Source organism: Myotis daubentonii, chromosome X (genome assembly GCF_963259705.1).
Source record: "Myotis daubentonii chromosome X, mMyoDau2.1, whole genome shotgun sequence".
Taxonomy (NCBI): domain Eukaryota; kingdom Metazoa; phylum Chordata; class Mammalia; order Chiroptera; family Vespertilionidae; genus Myotis; species Myotis daubentonii.
Genome location: NC_081861.1, coordinates 138,027,968 through 138,048,872, shown reverse-complemented (window position 1 = coordinate 138,048,872; position 20,905 = coordinate 138,027,968). Strand labels below are relative to the sequence as shown.

The following is a 20,905-nucleotide window of genomic DNA, read 5'->3' as shown; positions in this document are numbered from 1 at the left end:
AATAAAAGCCTAATATGCTAAGTGTCCGGTCGGCCGTTCAACCAATCAAAGCGTAATATGCTAATGACATGCTAAGGCCGCTCAACCGCTCGCTGTGACATGCACTGACCACCAGGGCGGCAGACATTCCGACTGGTAGGTTAGCTTGCTACTGGGGTCTGGCAGATCCAAACTGAGATGGGCCAGACACGCCCTGGAGCCCTCCCGTGGCCCCTCCCTGGTTGACCAACCTCCAGCGTCCCTCCCCAGCCCCCGATTGCAAGAGGGCACAGGCCAGGCCGAGGGACCCCACTGGTGCAGGATCTGGGGGCCGGGGAGGGACCGAGGGAGGGCTCCAGGGTGTGCCTGTCCCATCTCACTCAGTCTTGATCTGCCAGATCCCAGCAACAAGCTAACCTACTGGTCAGAGCATCTGCCCCCGGTGGTCAGTGTGCGTCATAGCGACTGGTTGTTCCGTCGTTTGTTCGATTTGCATTTTAGGTTTTTATTATATAGGATTGATTTCAGAAAGGAAGGGAGAGGGAGAGGGAGAGAAACATCCATGATGAGAGAGAATCAGGGATCGGCTGCCTCCTGCACACCCCCTACTGGGGATGGAGTCCACAACCCAGGCATGTGCCCAGACCGGGAATCGAACCGGGACTCGAACTGGGACCTCCTGGTTCATAGGTTGATGCTCAGCCACGGAACCATGTGGGCCAGGCCTCATGTTGTGGCCCCACCCCCTTAACGAAGAAACAGAATTTTCCGGAGGATGAGGCCCAGAAATCAGGATTGTAAAAAGATTCCCAGGTGATTCTCAGGTGCAGCCAAGGTTGAGAAGCAAGGAACTTAAAAAAAGAATTTTTTTTTTTTTTTTTTGCAGGCCCAACCCCACCAAAGCGCAGAGGTGCCGAGAGGTGACCGGGAAACCTTTATGCAAATGTCACATTTGACTTTCAAATCCCCGAGAAATGCATTCTGTCCCGGAAACCGGCTCGTCACGAAAAAGATAAAATGAAATAAAGCCAACCAATTATGAGGACGGTGAGACGTTATCTTCTTGCAAACTCCGGCTCAACTCGCGGGTTCTGACTGACGCAAAGGGGCGGCCCATTCTATAACCGGGTTCCGTCCGTCGTTTTAAGACGCCGGGTGAAATGTTTTTAACGTTTCGGGAGGTGGAGGACACCCAATTCCTTTGCCATGAGGACGAGAGATTTTTACCCTTGTCCAACATCGAGGCAACGTTTGGGGGGCTGGGGGGTGGGGTGGGGAATTGTGCAAATCCCTGTGAGCGGTTTCCTTCGAGGTGTGAGAAGAGCCGCAGGCGGGGAGGACACGGGCGTGCATTTTAAGGCGAATTTCTCAGTCCGTCAGGACATCTGTGCGTGCTCCGTGGAGGGGACACGCCACAGAAGGGACCTGGGATCCCGTCCGTGTGACTTCAAAACTAGACGGGAGATTTGCGTCCGGTCCCGTCTAACCTGGCGTCTTGGACACGGGCCCACGGCTCCCTGCGTGGCGAGTGCCCAGGAATCCATAATAATAAAAGCGTAATATGCTAATTAGACCGGACAGCCGGACGACCTTCCGGACGTCATTCCCAGCGTCCTTCTGGATGAAGCCGTGGTGGCTGGGGCCAAGGCAGAGATGGTTAGGGGCGATCAGGCAGGCAGGCGAGCGGTTAGAGGCGATCAGGCAGGCAGGTGAGTGGTTAGGGGCGATCAGGCAGGCAGGGGAGCTGTTAGGGGGCGATCAGGCCGGCAGAGTGGTTAGGGGTGATCAGGCAGGCAGAGTGGTTAGGGGTGACCAGGCAGGCAGAGTGGTTAGGGGCGATCAGACAGGCAGGGGAGCTGTTAGGGGGCAATCAGGCAGGCAGGGGAGCAGTTAGGGGCAATCAGGCAGGCAGGCAGAGTGGTTAGGGGCGATCAGACAGGCAGGGGAGCTGTTAGGGGGCAATCAGGCAGGAAGGGGAGCTGTTAGAGAGTGATCAGGCAGGCAAATGGTTAGGCGCCAGCATTCCCAGATTGCGAGAGGGATGTCCGACTGCAGGTTTAGGCCCAATTCCTGCTGGCCTAAACCGGCAGTCAGACATCCCCTGAGGGGTCCCAGATTGCTAGATGGTGCAGGCCAGGCTGAGGGCCACCCCTCCCCCCCCCGCCCCATGCACAGATTTTGTGCACCAGGCCTCTAGTCCGGAAATAAAAGCCAGGCTGGGGCCCGGGAATCTGGGAGCCCTGACCTTGACCCTCTCCTGCCCTGCATAACAAAAGGTCCTCGTAGCTGCGTCCCCGACGTGACTTGAGGAATGAGTTAGCCCACAGCTCCGCAAGCTGCAGCCCTCGGGCACACCCGGCCCTCTGTTTGGTTCCGTCAATAAAGTTTTATCGGCACACAGAACGGGAATCGAACCCTGACCTCCTGGTTCCTAGGTTGACGCTCTACCACTGAGCCACGCCGGCCAGGCAAATCATTTGAACGTTTCTCTCCCTCTCTCTCTCTCTCTCCCTCTCCCTCCCTCTGTCTGAAATCAATACATACATTATTTTTTAAATAAATATATTTAAAAAACATAAAAATTAAAAAAAGGTCTCGGTTCTCAAAATGCCTCAAGGTGTATGAGTGCTCATTTCTTATTTTTATTGGGTTTCTTTTCCCCGCTTTCGATTTACATCTCATTTCATTTCAGGTTTGCTGTTTTCTCCCAGAAAAAAAAATATTATTATTTTTTTTCTTCAACATCCCTTCCGCGTCCAAGTCTCCCGTTTCAACCCTGAGGCTGTGTGTGGCTGGCCTGCGAGGGAGGGAAGCCAGACGATGCCTGCCTGTCTCCGAGGAATGCGGGGAACGTAATAAATATTTCATAGACGCTTCCTAATTGCGTTTCAGGGGAGCATTCTAAATTAAATGTTAACGGGCCGTTTTCTTCAAACGAAGGAACCCCAGTTCTTCGGCTGGAGGCCTGTGATCACCCACAAACGTTTCCAGTGTGAGTCCTGCCACCCTCGTACAGCGACTCGCCCCCCTGGGGGAGAACTGGGCGCTGGCCCGGCCGGTGTGGCTCAGTGGTTGGGCATCAACCCATGAACCAAGAGGCCAGGGTTCGATTCCCGGGCAGGGCACGTGCCCGGGTTGTGAGCTTGATCCCCCAGTCGGGGGCGTGCAGGAGGCGGCCGAGGAATAATGCTCCTCTCTCATCATGGATGTTTCTCTCTCTCTTTCTTAAAAAATATTTTTTATTGATTTTTTACAGAGAGGAAGGGAGAGGGATAGAGAGTTAGAAACATCGATCAGCTGCCTCCTGCACGCCCCCTACTGGGGATGTGCCCGCAACCAAGGTACATGTCCTTGACCGGAATCGAACCCGGGACCCTTCAGTCCGCAGGCCGACGCGCTATCCACTGAGCCACACCGGTTAGGGCTCTGCTGCTCTCTTTAAAATTCAATAAAAACACATTGAAAGAAAAGGGAAGAATGAGGCCTGCAGCAGAAGCGTTCCCTAAACATCAGTGCCTCCCGCCTTCACTCCGCAGCCCTCATTCTCCAAGTGCCCCCCCCCCCAATACCACTTATTCTCCCAGCCTCGCTGAAGGCCACCTCCTCCAGGAAGCCCTCCCTGATTGCTGCACCCACAACGATTCCCCCTCGAACTGAATGTGCCCTTTCCCGCCTGCGGAGCAGCGCTGGCCTGTCCGCGGGCCACGCCGCGGGGAGAAGGCGGGTTCTAGGCCTGGTTACGCGGTCCCTGTGCGAGGAACCTCCCAGGATGCGCCCCGGTCTCCCGGCTGGAACCCCGCTCTCCGGCCTCCTCACCACACCCAGCTCCTGGCTCGGGCCCCCTCCTGTGACATCACAGAGCACAAGCGTGTCCATGGCAACGTTAGAGAGAGCCATCCCCCAGGCTGCCCTCTCTGCTAACACCAAGCGCAGGGGCCCCTCTGTCCGTCCGTCCGTCCGTCCGTCAGCAACTGGCTGGAAGGCCAGGCCGGTGTGGCTCAGTGGTTGAGGGTCAACCCATAAACCAGGAGGTCACAGTCTGATTCCCGGTCAAGGGTACGTGCCCGGGTTGTGGGCTCGATCCCCAGTTGGAGGTGTGCAGGAGGCAGCCGATCCGTGATTCTCTCTCTCTCTCTCTCTCTCTCTCTCTCTCCCTCCCTCTCCCGTCTTCTCTCTCTCAAATCAATAAAAACATATTTTTTAAAAAAAATCCCAGCGCTGCCCTATCCAGTGTGGCTCAGTGGATAGCGCGTCGGCCTGGGGACTGAAGGGTCCCGGGTTCGATTCCGATCAAGGGCATGGACCTTGGTTGCGGGCACATCCCCAGTGGGGGGGGGGGTGCAGGAGGCAGCTGATCGATGTTTCTCTCTCATCGATGTTTCTAACTCTCTATCCTTCTCCCCTCCTCTCTGTAAAAAAAATCAATAAAAACCATATATATTTTTTAAAAAATCCCAGCGCCGTCACTTCAGCGTGCCTGGGTTTCCCCACCGTGTTACCGTGAGGGCGAGGCGACGGAATTCGTGTAAAGGACGAGGGTGCAGGACACGTGTGACTGGGCCGGTCTCCGTTGTTAGACACATGGGACGAGCCGGGGTCCAAGCCCTGGGCCGTGAAGGTCACCGTGTCCTTGGCAAGCTCCGCCCCCCCCAACCCCGTCCATTGCAGCCGATGCAGCCCCGGGAGCAGGGCGAGTGCTGGCCCGGTTTCCCCGCAGGGTGCCTCCTGGCGCCCTCGAAGGCGGGAGTCCTTGGCGGGGAGACAGGCATCGCCGTGCCAATCCCCCGGTGCCAGGGTGGCGGCGACTTGGCAGAGGGATGAGAAATCAGCCCTCTAATCCCCGTCCTGGATTACACGAAGGTCACGGAACCGCCCGGCCTAAAGGGATTGTGGCGTCTCCGTCCGTCATGAACGCCCATCTTATTCCTGGAAAGCCCAGGGCCAGCCAAAGGCCACTGTCTCTTTTTTTTCCCCTTTTTCTTCAATATATTTGCACTAGAGGCGCGGTGCATGAATTCGTGCATGGGTGGGGTCCGGTGGGCCCGGCCCCGATCGGCAGATCAAGGCCAGGCCTGTAGGGAGGAGGAGATGGGGGGGAGGTTGGCCAGCCATCGGCCCTGACTGGGCCCATCTGTCCGATCAGGGCCGGGGTCACTGGGGGGAGGGGCCGTGGGCGATTGGCCAGTGGGCCCCGCTCCCAACTGGGGGGGTGATTGGGGGCCAGCAGCCTGGGGGAGGGGCCATGGGTGGTTGGCCAGCTGGCCCTGACCCTGACTGGAGTCGGGGGGCCCATTGGGGGTGGGGCTGGCCAGGGGGATGGGTTACAGGAGGTTGGCCAGCCCACTCCCTATTGGGGTAGGGGGGTGATCAGGGACAGGGCCAGCCAGGGGGAGTGGCCAGGGAGATTGACCGCCGGCTTCACCCCCCGATGGGGCCAGTTCGCTAGCAGCAGTGGGCCTCACAGCGACTGGGGTGTTCCGGCTGCTGGCTTTTCATATATATAGATTGATTTCAGAGAGGAAAGGAGAGAGAGAGAGAGAGAGAGAAACATCCATGATGAGAGAGAATCATGCATCGGCTGCCTCCTGCACGCCCCACACTAGGGATCGAGCCTGCAACCCGGGGAGGTGCCCTGGACCAGGAATCGAACCCGGGACCTCCTGGTTCGCAGGTCGAAGCTCAACCCTGGAGCCCCTCCGGCCAGGCCACACAAGCCTTTTCATGCAGGACCTGTGTGTTTGGGAAGTGAAATATCGCACCATCGATATTTCAGTTTCAAATACTGGGGAACAGGGGAGAGAGAGAGAGAAAGAGAGAGAGAGAGAGAGGGGGAGAGACCGTATAACTCACGCGGACAAATACACACGTGGGAGGGTGGACGTAAGACACATTCAAACCTGTAAGAACTTCTGTGAGTTTATTGGCGCCAAACCGTCGACAACGGCAGGGAAGCAGAACCTCAAGGGTTGGAGATTGGCGATTTTTTTTTAAACCTTACTTTATACATGACAATCAAAGACGCGGACATACGTGGGTTCCTAGGGGATGGATCCATCGGGGATGGGTCAGGGAGGCGGGAGAAAGCCAAGCGGGGAGACCCCTGGGATTGGATGAAAAGTGAAATGATGGACACGTGATTCATTTACACAGGTGGGTGCCGGACCTTTGGCAGTCAGCAATGAACACGATGATGACAATAGCAATGAGGGGATTTGGGGGTGTCCGCCCTGACGCGTGGGCTGTGCCTCGAGGGGTCCGGAAGAAGGGAAGTGACAGGTCACCCCAATATTTGATCCACAGGTTCTGTCATCTCAGATGCAAAAAAACACAGCGGGCTCAGGAAAGATCCAAGATGGTGTTTGTTAGGGAAGATACCGGCCTAGGATGTGACCACCCACTCCTATGGTGTAAACTGCTTTTGATTTTTTAAAAATATATATATTTTATTGATTTTTTTTACAGAGAGGAAGGGAGAGGAATAGAGAGTTAGAAACATCGATGAGAGAGAAGCATCGATCAGCTGCCTCCTGCACACCCCCTACCGGGAACGTGCCTGCAACCAAGGTACGTGCCCTTGACTGGAATCGAACCCGGGACCCTTCAGTCCGCAGGCCGACCAGTGAACCAAACCGGCCAGGGCTGTAAACTGCTTTTTAATTAAATCGTTTTCATGTCAGCCCATCCTCTGTGCTGACTTCAGGTCTCTGAGTTTGCAAGGCCTTCCCTGAGCTGGTCAGGTTAGCAACGTGGCCCTATAGATGCATTCATTCATTCATTCATTCATTCATTCATTCATTCATTCTTTCTTTCTTTCATGCATTCATATATTCATTCAAGCATTCATTCATCCATTCATGCATTCATTCATTCATGCATTCATTCATTCAGTTAATCCTCACCCGAGAATATTTTTGCATTGATTTTCAGAGAGAGAGGAGGGGAGGGGGAGACACCAAGAGAAACATTCATGTGTGAGAGACACATCGATGGGTTGCCTCCTGCACGCGCCCCGACCAGGGCCCCGGGCCGGGGAGGAGCCTGCAACCCAGGTCCGTGCCCTTGACCGGGAATTGAACCCGGGACCCTTCGGTCCCCAGGCCGACGCTCTAGCCACTGAGCCACACTGGCAAGGGCTAAAGATGCATTTATTCATGTTAAGCGTTCCTCCTCTCTCGCCGAGGCCGCGGCCCATTCCTCTCTGTCCCTGTGGGTGAAACCACTTAGACTAACTCTTATCGCCTCTCCTTTGCTGGACAGAGGGATAATGGATGCCTCCCCCCTCTGACTCCCCTCTCTCCCACACCCGCCCTCCGGCCAGGTCTGAGTAATGGTTTGACGCCAGCTTCTGTGATTAGGGGAGAGAAAGCCGGCAGCCCCTGGCAGGCAGGCGCTCCATCAATGCTATGAGCGGGCTCCCCCCCGATCTTATCTCAGACGCTGACAAGTCCTTCCCTTCTCCGCTCGCTATCTCCCGCCTCTGGACACACATGCTCCCTGGCTCTCTGTGTCCACGCGATCCACTTCCCTCCGGAACACGGCACAGAGCTCTGCTCGGAGCTGCACGGGAATCAAAGGGAGGCCTGGGTGTCCTGGTGTCTGCGGGGCCCAGAGGGAGGCCTGGGTGTCGTGGTGTCTGCGGGGCCCAGAGGGAGGCCTGGGTGTCGTGGTGTCTGCGGGGCCCAGAGGGAGGCCTGGGTGTCGTGGTGTCTGCGGGGCCCACCGGGGGGGGGGGGGGAGGGCCCGGAGCTGACCCAGTGAGAGGGCCCAGGGGGTGGGGACGGGTTCGGAAGGGAGGTGATCTTGCCCTTTGCATGGCGACCAGGCTGCAGGGACCCGCGGGGAGGAGAGGGCAGCGGAGGTGGGCAGGTGCGTGGCGATCCCGCCAGTGTCGAAGGGGGCGGATGGTAGGAATTCCCACTGAACATACATGGGGCTTCCTTGTTGATGCCTCCAGACAAGTGGTTTTTCTCTGGATGGAGACGTCAGCCCATAGAAGGGGCCCAGGTCCTAATCCATCCTAAACGAAATCCCTGCTCTTGGTCTTGAACCCATTCTTTTCTCTTAAGAGTGTTGTTACCCAGCCCGGCCGGCGTGGCTCAGTGGTTGAGCGTCGACCTACGCACCAGGAGGTCACGGTTGGATTCCAGGTCAAGGGCACGTGCCCGGGTTGTGAGCTCCATCCCCAGTAGGGAGCGTGCAGGAGGCGGCCGATCCATGATTCTCTCTCATCATGGATGTTTCTCTCTCTCTTTCTCCCTCTCCCTTCCTCTCTGCAGTCAATCCTATATAATAAAAGCCTAATATGCTAAGTGTCCGGTTGGCCATTCAACCGATCAAAGCATAATATGCTAATGATCTGTTAAGGCCACTCAACCGCTCACTATAACGTGCACCGACAGTCAATGGGTTGACCTGTCGCTATGACGTGCACTGACCATCAGGGGGCAGATGCGCCAACCAGTAGGTGAGCTTGCTGCTGGGGTCTGGCCGACTGGGACTGAGCGAGACGGGCCGGACATGCCCTGGAGCCCTCCCGTTGTCCCTCCCAGGCTGGCCAACCTCCTGTGTTCCTCCCTGGACCCGATCGTGCACCAGTGGGGTCCCTCGGCCTGGCCTGCGCCCTCGCAATCTGGGACCCCTTGGGGGATGTCAGAGAGCTGGTTTCGGCCCGATCCTGAGGGCCAGGCCAAGGGACCCCACTGGTGCACGAATTTGTGCACCGGGCCTCTAATAAAAATATATATATTTTTAAAAGTGTTATCCAGTCTGGGGAAAAGAGCATTTGTAAAGATAGAAGTGTATGTGTGTGTGTGTGTGTGTGTGTGTGTGTATGTGTGTGAGAGAGAGAATGTCTAACACACGCGTGCACACGCACACACACACACACACACACAGGCACAGCACAGGGTGCCGACCAGCGTACGAGCATCCGAAGCCACATTCTGTGTTATATGGGGACACGCTATGCAAACGCACCAGGCGTGAGGCTGGAGAACTGGGCACATGCCTGCTGCAGATTGGTAACGCTTCCCACGGGAGACATGGCGTGCAGCCATGGTAATTTTCCCCTTAATCCAAAACCATCGGATCGCACAGATGGGAGAGCCACACTCGATTTTCCCTGAGCTGTTTAGACAGCAACGTTCCGAAGGAGATAGAGGTGGATGCAGATAAGAGACCAGAGATATGACATAGATATACAGAGAGAGATAGGGCATGGATGTGATATCTGCATAGATATGCTCTGTGCAGATAACACAGGCCTGTGTGACCCTCATTTCTAGCCCCCCCCCCCCACCCCCCGACATCCTCTGCAGGGTGCATGCCCCTGGGTGAGCCAGGCGGGCTGTGGTCAGCAGGCGGTAGGCCCAGGTTCAATGAGCTACGAAACTAAGGCAACTAGTCATATATCCTATGCATGAATTCGTGCACCGGGCCTCTAGTATATGTGTGTGTGTACATGTGTGTATATACGTATATGTGTGTGTGTGTGTATATATGTGTATGTGTGTTATGTACACACAACATTGTACAATTAGTGTGATTGGGTTAAGAAAAACTCTCAATTAGCCACACTTAAGTTTTACATTTCTTAGAGGACAATTTTATTTGTTTGTGTTTTTAAAAGAAAAGGTAAAATCATCCTTTCATACAAACGTCACGTCAGCGGGTGCGAAAAGTTTTATTCAAGTAAATTCACCGGCGAGGAAACCCGTAGGAAGTTACAAGCGGCCATCAGTCAAAAGAGAACGTGAAGAATAGACATGAACATGCTAAACTGAGTCCACCCTGGCCAGACGGCATCCCCCCGGACCCTCTGGACGCGGCTACGGGTTTCCCGCGATCGACAGCGTAGCGAGTTAGCTCCGTGACAGCGGCGGGGACCACAGGGAAGGGGGCAGGCGGCGGGGACACCCTCTGATCGCATCTTCCCCATTTTTTTTTTTTCTATAACAAAATATCTCCACGTGAACGCTGGCCGTCGTGGGTTTAGTAGCTCCGTAAAAAACAACAACAAAAGATCACACCAAAAAAAAAAAAATACAAAAAAACAACTGTTGGAGGTAGAGAGCATGCCTGCCCCATTGGACACGCTATGCAAAACATGCTATGTCCCGGTAGTTGGCGTGTCAGCGTGTGCTAATGAGCAGGTGGAATTCCTAAGGCTCAGCTGTGACACGGTTTCCCGCGCGGCTTGCCAAACCCACAGAAGGGCCACCGCGCTGCTGTCGGCAGCCACTGGTGACGGAGCACAGAACGGACATAAATACGGGCACGCGCAGGTGCACAGGAAGGCACATACGTGTACGTGTCCGCATTTCACGGGTGCCGGGCAGGGGGCAGGAAGAAATACACACAGGGATAACTTTGTTCATCTCGGGGATGGATTGCACATGCACAGGAATGTATACAGACACACACGTGCATACACGCATGTATTCCCACCAAGCATGTACATGGATGTACAAGCGTGTACATTCCGTGCACATGATAAGCACACGGCTGTTCGGATGCAAGCGTTCCCAGGTCATTCACGTGGCCGTGTGGGCCGGTTCTGATCTCTGCTCTGGGCTGCCTCTGGTTTGAATCTATCCATTGAGAAGTTGCGGTTGGCTAACATTTATTTTTTTTATTTTATATACTTTTAAAATGTATTTTTATTGATTTCAGAGAGGAAGGGAGAGGGAGAGAGAATCATGGACCGGCTGCCTCCTGCTCACTCCCCACTGGGGATGGAGCCCGCAACCCGGGCCTGTGCCCTGACCGGGAATCGAACCCTGACCTCCTGGTTCCTAGGTCGATGCTCACCCACTGAGCCACACGGGCCGGGCTGGCCGGCCAGCATTTAGGGAAGGGGCGGGAGGCCTGAGGCTGGGTGGGTGACCCCGGGCATGTGGGGGATGCCCCTGCCGGTGCCGGTGGGGGCCTCACAGGGTGGGGGCCGGGCGGGGCAGCGTCACGGGAAGGCCGGCAGCCCGAAGAGTTGGGGCTGGAAGTCCTGCAGGGAGGCCAGCACCACCGTGGCCTTCGTGGTCAGCTCTTGCCGCAGGTTTCCGTCCGGGACCATCACCACCTGCATCCCGGCCGCCAGGGCCGCCTCCACCCCGTTGGGGGCGTCTTCGAACACCAGGCACTGCAGGTGGGGAGAGACGGGGTTGAGACGGGTGTGCCCCCTACTGGGGATCAGCCCGCAACCCGGGCACGTGCCCTTGACCGGAATCGAACCCGGGACCCTTCAGTCCGCAGGCCGATGCTCTACCCACTGAGCCACACCAGCCAGGGCCGGACTTTATCTGATTGGAATCTTAAAACTCTGTTCAATCAATAATGGAATATCTAGAGCAGGAGAGGTCATTGTAGGTGGAAACATGCTTTTCAGTAACTTCGGAGCTGGTCATGTTTTATTTTATTATTTACTTTAAATACACACACACACACACACACACACACACACACACATTTCGTTAATCCTCACCTAGGATATTTTCCCATTGGTTTTTAGAGAGAGTGGAAGAGAGAGGGAGAGACGGAGAGAAACATCGATGTGAGAGAAACACATCAATGGGTCGCCTCCTGCACACGCCTCGACCAGGGCCTGGGCCGGGGAGGAGCCTGCAACCGAGGCACATGCCCTTGACCGGAATCGAACCCGGGACCCTTTGGTCTGCAGGCCTCAATGCACCACCCCCACCCCCCCAACACCAGCTGAAGGTAAGGCCACCTGAATCCACCCCCAGGCCTCAATGCACCCCCAGCTGAGCCTAAGGCCATGGGAGTCCACCCCCAGGGCCTCAATGCACCCCCTCTCCCCAGCTGAGCCTAAGGCCATGTGAGTCCACCCCCAGGCCTCAATGCACCCCCTCTCCCCAGCTGAGCCTGAGGCCACCCGAGTCCACCCCCAGGCCTCAATGCACCCCCTCTCCCCAGCTGAGCCTGAGGCCACCTGAATCCACCCCCAGGCCTCAATGCACCCCCAGCTGAGCCTAAGGCCATGGGAGTCCACCCCCAGGGCCTCAATGCACCCCCTCTCCCCAGCTGAGCCTAAGGCCATGTGAGTTCACCCCCAGGCCTCAATGCACCCCCTCTCCCCAGCTGAGCCTAAGGCCATCTGAGTCCACCCCCAGGCCTCAATGCACCCCCAGCTGAGCCTAAGGCCACCCGAGTCCACCCCCAGGCCTCAATGCACCCCCAGCTGAGGGAAGGCAGTCTGAATTCGCCTCCAGGACAGATGAGTGTCATGAGCTGGGGCTGGAGGGCTCTATCCTGGAAGAGGACCTGTCCAGGGAGTGGAGGGGCAGGGTTCGGGGGCACCCCCAGGGGTGCAGGGCGACTCCTGGGGATGGAGCGGGCAGGGCTGGTCGGAGAGCCAGGTGGCCGTGGCCTCCCCCCGGCCCCCCCCCCAGTCCCCCCGCGCGCACCTGTTCCGGGGGCGCCGGGGGCGAGAACCGGCCGGCGCAGGCGAGGAAGATGTCGGGGTCCGGCTTGCCGCTCCGCACGGCGGGGTCGTCGCCCAGCACGATGTGGTCGAAGAGGCCGAAGAAGGCGCGGTGCCCGCGGGTCTTCATCTCGAAGGACACCGACCCTGAGCTGGTGGCCACGGCCATGGGCACCCCGTGCTGGCGCAGGTGGCGGACCAGCCGCTCCACCCCTGGGGAGGGACGGGCTCCGTGAGAACCGGGGGGGAGGGGGGGGGAGGGGGAGGGACAGGCTCCGTGAGGACCAGGGGGGAGGAGGGACAGGCTCAGGGGGGAGGAGGGACAGGCTCAGGGAGGACCAGGGGGGAGGAGGGACAGGCTCAGGGAGGACCAGGGGGGAGGAGGGACAGGCTCAGGGGGGAGGAGGGACAGGCTCAGGGGGGACCAGGGGGGAGGAGGGACAGGCTCAGGGGGGAGGAGGGACAGGCTCAGGGGGGAGGAGGGACAGGCTCCGTGAGGACCAGGGGGGAGGAGGGACAGGCTCAGGGGGGACCAGGGGGGAGGAGGGACAGGCTCAGGGGGGACCAGGGGGGAGGAGGGACAGGCTCAGGGGGGAGGAGGGACAGGCTCAGGGGGGACCAGGGGGGAGGAGGGACAGGCTCAGGGGGGACCAGGGGGGAGGAGGGACAGGCTCAGGGGGGAGGAGGGACAGGCTCAGGGGGGACCAGGGGGGAGGAGGGACAGGCTCAGGGGGGAGGAGGGACAGGCTCAGGGGGGACCAGGGGGGAGGAGGGACAGGCTCAGGGGGGACCAAGGGGAAGGAGGGACAGGCTCAGGGAGGCCCCCCAGGCCTCATCAAGGCCGCCTAGGACAGCATGACGTCTCGATCCTCCCTAGGGGCCAGGCCCCCCCCCCCCAAAAGGTGCTGATCCCAAAACCACTCCTGCTTTATCCCTGCGGCAGGCGGGCCCTGCTTCCCCCATGGCCACAGCACAGCCTGCGGTCACCATTCCGCACACCAGCCCCTGAGATGCGGCCGCCCGCCGCTGGGAGGGCTGGCGCTGGGAGGGGCCCTCCTGTGAGCAGCCGGGGCCGGGGTGGGGCGCGTCCGGCCCGCGGGCGGGGGGAGGACCAGGAAACCACTGGGCCTGGCCCCCGCGGAGGCCTGCGGGGTGAGTGCATTGAACGCCCGGCCCTGCAGAGCAGGCGGAGGTTTAAGCGGGTGATTCTGTGCGGCCCCGAATGAGTTATACACGTCCCCACGGCCTGGGCAGGGAGGGTTCCCCACCCCCGGTGCAGAGGACGGGCGGACCTCAGCTCCAGCCTGGACAGCAGGACAGGCCTTGGAGAGAACGTCGCAGAGGGTCTCGGCCGGGCGCACAGTCCGGAGCGTCCACTGTGCGTCCACTGTCCGCCCAGGACTCCCTGTGCCCGCAGAGGGGCAGACACACACGTCCAGAGGCCAGGAGAGAGACGCGGCCACCCGGAAATGCAGAAACGACACAACCACCGAGGAGCCCCCAGACAGGACGCGGCCACGCGTGGCCCTGCTGGGTCAGTCGCCAGGCAGACAGCCCCGATGGTGGGGCAGAGGGTGCCCCTCCTGGCCAGTCCCCAGGGGGGCAGGGTGGCGAGCACGTTGGTGGGTACCCCTTGGTCCTAAGGGGACCCCTTCTTCGGGCCTCACCCTGGTGACCTCATCCAACGCTCATCCCTCCCGAACGGTCCCCCGTCTCTTTGTGGCTCCGTCTTTTTCCCACGCTGACACCCAGGGTGCTGTGTAAGGTCCGATTCTCTGTGAATTTCCAAGTCCCTCTCCGTCCTGGGCGTCCGTTTCAGTGCCGCCGTGACGGGGGCAGGCGTGCTGCACGGTTCGGTTCTTTTAACACGCGTTAGAGTCCCTTCCTGCCTGAGGGATTCAGGGCCGCGTCTCGCGGAGGGTCCCACGGGTGCGTGAGGGTGATTTGTATTCTGCTCTTGTGGGGACCGTCGTCCTACAGATGTCGGCTCCGATCAGTTGCCTACGTCTGCAAGAAACCTACCTTAACTGTAAACACGCGGGTTGAAAAAGAAGAGGATTGAGTCCTGGCTGGTGTGGCTCAGTGGATAGAGCATCGGCCTGCCGACGGAAGGGTCCCGGGTTCGATTCCGGCCACGGGCACCCGCCCAGTAGGGGGCGTGCAGGAGGCAGCCGATCGGTGATTCTCTCTTATTATTGATGTTTCTCTCTCTCTCTTGCCCTCTCCCTTCCTCTCTGATATGAATAAAAATACATGCAGGAGGCAGCCGATCCGTGATTCTCTCTCACCATTGATGTTTCTATCTCTCTCTCTCTCCCTTCCTTTCTGATATGAGTAGAAATATATTTTAAAAATAAATAAAAGGGCTGAGAATTCTATGTGACCTAACAACTACTCGAAGGACAGTCAGGGTAGCCTATTTTTTAATAATATATTTTATTGACTTTAGAGAGGAAGGGAGAGGGAGAGATTGAAACATCAATGATGAGAGAGAATCATGGGCCGGCTGCCTCCTGCACGCCCCCTACTGGGAATGTGCCTGCACCCTGGGCATGTGCCCTGGGTGGGAATCGAACCCGGGACCCTTCCGTCCGTAGGCCGACGCTCTATCCACTGAGCCACAGCAGCCAGGGCCAGGGCAGCCTATTAAAGAGAGACGAGTGAGCCTCAGGATAACGAGTGACTGTTATCAGAGAGAACGTTTCATAGTGACCAGTGGCCCATGCAACAGGACACGGCCGTGTACACACGCGTGCGTCACACAACAGAGCGTCACAACACACGTGTCAAAACTGGATGGAGAGACACACAGACACGGATTTCGGCCTCCTCTGTCGGTCGTGATTAGAACAAGGAAACAGGAGACACGTAAGGGCAGAGCCGACTTCAAAACCCCTTCAGGCCGCTGATCGGAGCCGACATCTGTACGACGACGAGCCCAACAGCAGAATACAAATCACCCTCACGCACCCGTGGGACCCTCCGCGAGACGCAGCACGGAATCCTTCAGGCAGGAAGGGACTCTAACGCGTGTTGAAAGAACTGAGATCATGCAGCACGCGTGCCCCCGTCACGGCGGAATTGAAACGGAGAGGGACTTGGAAATTCACAAATAATCGGGTTTTAAACAGCACACTTGGGTGGAAGGTGTGGGAAAAAGACGAAGCCACCAAGGGACATGGGACCTTTCGGGGGGGATGAGCGTTGGATGAGGTCACCAGGGTGGGGCCCTACCAGGAGATTAGTGCCCTGTGAGAGGAGGACCCACCAGAGCGGTCCCTATCCTGGGTCCCTCGGGGATTGCATCGTAATCAGGGGCTGTTTCCCTGGTGATGGGCTCAGGAGGGACACGCCCTGCATATCAATCAGGGGCTGTTTCCCTGGTGATTGGAGACACACCCTTGGCCACCGGCCCAGGCAGACACAGCCCTGGCGTCTGGCTCAGGAGGGACACGCCCCCCGCCCCCCTCATAACCTGGCACCGTTCCCCTGGCAACGGGCCACCCATGCCTCCTACTTCCTCTCCTAAATGCCTGCATGGGCCATCGCTCTCGCCCTCCAAGCACAGAGAGGAACGGCGTGGAGTTAATAACACACCCTCTCGGCCGGCAGCCTCCATGCCAATGAGGTCAAGGTGACCTCCACCAATGACTGCCTCCCTCGCCAATGAGGTCAAGGTGACCTCCACCAATGACTGCCTCCCTTGCCAATGAGGTCAAGGGGACCTCCACCACCGGGATCCCGGCCAGAAGGTGCCTTCAGACAGGCAGGAAGTGAAGGTTAAGGGTGATGCACCCCCCGCCCCCCAGCTCAATGCTGGGGACGAAGCAGGGGGGGGAGGCAAAATGAACCCCTGGACCTGGGCCAGGGCGGAGGCGGCCTTCTCTGTGGCATCCAGTCCTCCTCTTCATGCCCTTGGCGTCGCCTCCTGTTCCACCCCCCTTCTCGGTTACGTGTGGGGCGCAGAAGTGGCCTCACGCTTTCAAAGACAGACTTTGGGGCCACTGAAAAGTGCCCCCTCATCTGTGAGACGCGTGCAAGGTTGGGGACGTCCACCCACAGCGTTGGGGTGGAGAGGAGCAAGCTGTGGCCCATCGGGAGATTGAAGTGGCCCCTTCGAGCTCCTGGCGTGGGGGAGGGCTCGACGACACAGGGGCGTGAGCTGGTCGTCCAGGCGAGTTGCAGGGCGACACCCTCTGTCACATAATCTTCTGGGGTTGCCTGTGATTGGCCCCTTTCTCAGCCGACACCCAAGAGGGCACTGCATGGGCAGGGACACCAGGTCGGTTCCGTACTGGAGACTTGAGGGCATTCCACCCAAACCACCGCCTGGCGGGATGAGGCCTCCTCGTTCGTGCAACGGCGGTGGGACATGACATCCTATATGATGAAAGGGTGCTATGCTAATTAGACCGGACGTCTTCCAGGCGTCCTTCCGGACAAAGCCATGGTGGCGGGGGCCGAGGCAGAGGCGGTTAGGGGCAATGAGGCCGGCAGGGGAGAGCAGTTAGGGGCGATCAGGCCGGCAGGGGAGCAGTTAGGGGCGATGAGGCTGGCAGGGTAGCAGTTAGGGGACGATCAGGCCGGCAGGGGAGCAGTTAGGGGACGATCAGGCCGGCAGGGGAGCAGTTAGGGGCAATGAGGCTGGCAGGGTAGCAGTTAGGGGACGATCAGGCCGGCAGGGGAGCAGTTAGGGGACGATCAGGCCGGCAGGGGAGCAGTTAGGGGTGATCAGGCCGGCAGAGGTATCAGGCCAGCAGGGGAGGGCAGGTAGGGGTGATCAGGCTGGCAGGGGAGCAGTTAGGGGCGATGAGGCTGGCAGGGTAGCAGTTAGGGGCGATCAGGCCGGCAGGGGAGCAGTTAGGGGCGATGAGGCTGGCAGGGTAGCAGTTAGGGGCGATGAGGCTGGCAGGGCAGCAGTTAGGGGCGATGAGGCCGGCAGGGGAGCAGTTAGGGGCGATGAGGCCGGCAGGGGAGCAGTTAGGGGCGATGAGGCCGGCAGGGGAGCAGTTAGGGGCGATGAGGCTGGCAGGGTAGCAGTTAGGGGACGATCAGGCCGGCAGGGGAGCAGTTAGGGGACGATCAGGCCGGCAGGGGAGCAGTTAGGGGACGATCAGGCCGGCAGGGGGATTCAGCCAGCAGGGGAGGGCAGGTAGGGGTGATCAGGCCAGCAGGGGAGCAGTTAGGGATGATCAGGCCGGCAGGGGTATCAGGCCAGCAGGGGAGGGCAGGTAGGGGTAATCAGGCTGGCAGGGTAGCAGTTAGGGGTGATCAGGCCAGCAGCAGGGGGCAGTTAAGGGTAATCAGGCCAGCAGGGGAGCAGTTATGGGCCAATCACGCCAGCAGGCAGAGGTGGTTAGGGGCTATCAGACAGGCAGGCAGGCGAGCGGCTAGGACCCAGAGGTCCCGGATTGGGAGAGGGAAGTCCCGGATTGGAGAAGGTGCAGGCCGGGCTGAGGGACCCCTCTCCTGCATGGATTTCGTGCACCGGGCCTCTAGTATCTCAATATGTACCGTAGGCTACCGGACGAAAATTCTAGAGGGAAACCCCTGGAACGTCTTGGGGGATCAGCAAGAGAAAGCACGTTTGCACGCGGGATATATATGGGTGCGTGGTAGGCTAAGCCACGAGACTCCAGGTCACAGAGTAACTGCGTGGACAAACCCGTAGACGGGCTAAGATGAAAATAACGGGAACCAGGACAGGGCCATACAGCCCGACAATCCCACTTCTGGGCGTATACCCAGGACGACGGTGAGCGGAGTATCAGAGAGACGGCCACACGCCACGCTGACGGCAGCATTGTTCACAACAGCCCAGGCTTGGAGACGACTCTGTGTGTATCCACAGGCGGACGGACAGAGAGGGGGGTCTGTTCGTACAGTGGGATGCTGCTTAGCTTCAAAAACAGAGAAAATTCTGACAGCTGCTCCCAGAAGTGGGACATTGTGCTAAGTGACATGAGCCTGACTCAGAAAGACAAACACTGCACGATCCCACCTCTGTGAGCACGGAGACTTGTCAAATAGCGCATGTTTTATATATGCCGTCTATACTAGAGGCCCGGTGCACGAATATGTGCACGGTAGGATCCCTCGGGGTGGCCTGCAGAGATTGGACAACTGTCCGAGGGGACAATTTGCATATTAGGCTTTTATTATATAGGATATATATATATATACTATATATATATCCTATGTAATATATATCCTATATAATATATATCCTATATATATCCTATATATATATATATATATATATATATATATATATATATATATATATATATCCTGTACAATAAAAGGATATATATTCCCCCAAAAGGTATACACACTTGAATAATTTTAAAGGCAGTGTTTATTAGAATAACAATTGATTTTTAAAATTGAGCTATCAGCTGTTACATTGTGTATAGCTTTTTGGGGGCATATATATACACCAGTGGCTCGGAGCACGAAATTCATGCAAGGGGGGGTGGGGAGGTGGTGTACCTCAGCCCAGCCTGCACCCTCTCCAATCTGGGACCCCTTGGGGCATCCCCTGTGGGATCGGCCTTAAACCGTCATTCAGACATCCCTCTCGCAATCTGGGATCACTGGCTCCTAACCGCTCACCTGCCTGCCTGCCTGCCTGATCGCCCCTAACCACTCTGCCTGCCGGCCTGCTTGCCCCCAAATGCGCCCCCCGGCGGCCTGATAGCGCCTAACTGCCCCCCAGCAGCCTGCTCGCCCCCCAACTGCCCTCCCCTCCTGGCCTGATCACCCCTAACCGCCTCTGCCTCTGTGCCACCACCATGGCTTTGCCCGGAAGGACGTCCGGAAGGTCTCCTGGTCTAATTAGCATATTACCCTTTTATTAGTATAGATACACACACATAGATGACAACACATGATTCAAAAGTGACTGCGACGCAGAGCCAGGCAATTTGCAATCCACGATGGCTGCTCTGGCGGCACATTTCTCCTCCCCCGTCCCCAGCAATTTCAGAGACGGAGCCGGCACCTTATCTCCTGCAAGAATCTTCATTAGCATTCCACTGTCACGCATCTCCTGGCCTTGTAATCCAGAACGTTCCTGACCCTCTCGCTCTGAGCAAGAAACACGGGGCAGCTCTGATCGATCATCCGCTAACAAGCCCCCGGGGACGTGTTATCCGGGGAAAACAAGGAGGGAGAGGGGTGAGGGCACACAGCCCGCACGGCACACAGGCATCCGCCTCTCGCTTTTAAATAATTAGCTTCCTGCAAACCTTTAATAATTAACCTTCTCTGGGGAGAACCAGCTGCTGGTGGAGCATCAATTCGCTCAGCCCGGCCGGCACGGCCCACTGGCTGAGCGGCGACCTATGAACCAGGAGGCCACGGTTTGGTTCGGTGGCAAGCGGGGTCCCCAGTCAGGGGCCGTGCAGGAGGCGGCTGACACATGATTCTCTCTCATCATTGATGTTTCTCTCTCTCTCACCCTCCACCTTCCTCTCTGAAATCAATGAAAACGTATTTAAAAAAAAGAAAAGAAATTTTGCTCCAGTTTGAATTATTGCTGAAACATTCATAATTCCACCCAGTTTGATTTGGGAAAGAAAAAGCCAAATCCTTCTCTTGTGACGTTTGAAAGTCACAATTTGAAGCGGTTCAGCCCTGAATGTCATCCTATCTAATAAAAGAGAGAAATGGTAATTGGCGTACGATGATACCCTTTTAATTGGCTAATCAGGGCTATATGCAAATTAACTGCCAACTAAGATTGGCAGTTAACTGCCAACAAGATGGTGGTTAATTTGCATATGTAGGCACAATGCAGGGAGGCGAAAGGGAAAGCAGGAAGAAGCCCCCTGCCACTGACAGTGATCGGAAACCCAGGGGGGAGCTAAGAGCTGGGGGGCAGGGCAAAGGATGAGAATCAGGTGCCTTTTCCGCCCTGGCCAGTGATAGCAGGAAGTAGGGGTGGAGCCAGCGATGGGAGCTGGGCACGGTCGAAGGTGGCAGTCCCGGGAGCTAGGGGTCCCTTGCCTGGGCCTAAAGCGGAGCCCGCGATTGCGGGGCCGCTGCAGCTGCGGGTCCCCGCTGCCCGGGCCGGACGCCTCAGCCAGAGGTGTTAGGCCTGGGCAGGGGCGGAGCCTGCAACCGTGGGGAGCTGGGGGAGGCCTCAGGCCTGGTCAAGGGGCCGATCCGGTGATTGGTGATCGGAGGGTGATGAGGGTCAACTCCTCTGGCCGAGGCATCAGGCCTGGGTGGGGGGCGGAGCCGGGGATTGGGGGGATATGATGGTCCCCTTGCCCAGGCCTGAAGCCTGGGTCAGAGGTGTCAGGATTGGGCGGGGGCTGGAGCCAGCGATCAGAGGGAGATGGGGGTCCCCTGCCCAAGCATGATTCCTGGGCCAGAGGCCTCAGGCCTGGGCGGGGGCCAGAGCCAGTGATCAGGGGGAGATGGGGGTCCCCTGTCCAAGCCTGACACCTCTGGCGGAGGCGTCAGGCCTGGGCAAGGGGCCGA

At 57.8% G+C, this 20,905-nt stretch overlaps 1 protein-coding gene across 1 annotated transcript in view; it reads right to left on the bottom strand.

Annotated features, from left to right (window-relative positions):
- Positions 1-9,560: 9,560 nt before the first annotated feature.
- Positions 9,561-20,905, bottom strand: part of PUDP (pseudouridine 5'-phosphatase) — a 29,426-nt gene continuing 18,081 nt past the window's right edge. Inside the window, exons 3-4 of the mRNA XM_059679052.1 lie at positions 12,399-12,628; positions 9,561-11,113 (exon numbers count right to left, since the gene is read on the bottom strand). Of these exons, the coding sequence (XP_059535035.1) occupies positions 10,937-11,113; positions 12,399-12,628 (407 nt within the window). The 3' untranslated portion in view covers positions 9,561-10,936. The remainder of the gene's footprint in view (positions 11,114-12,398; positions 12,629-20,905) is intronic.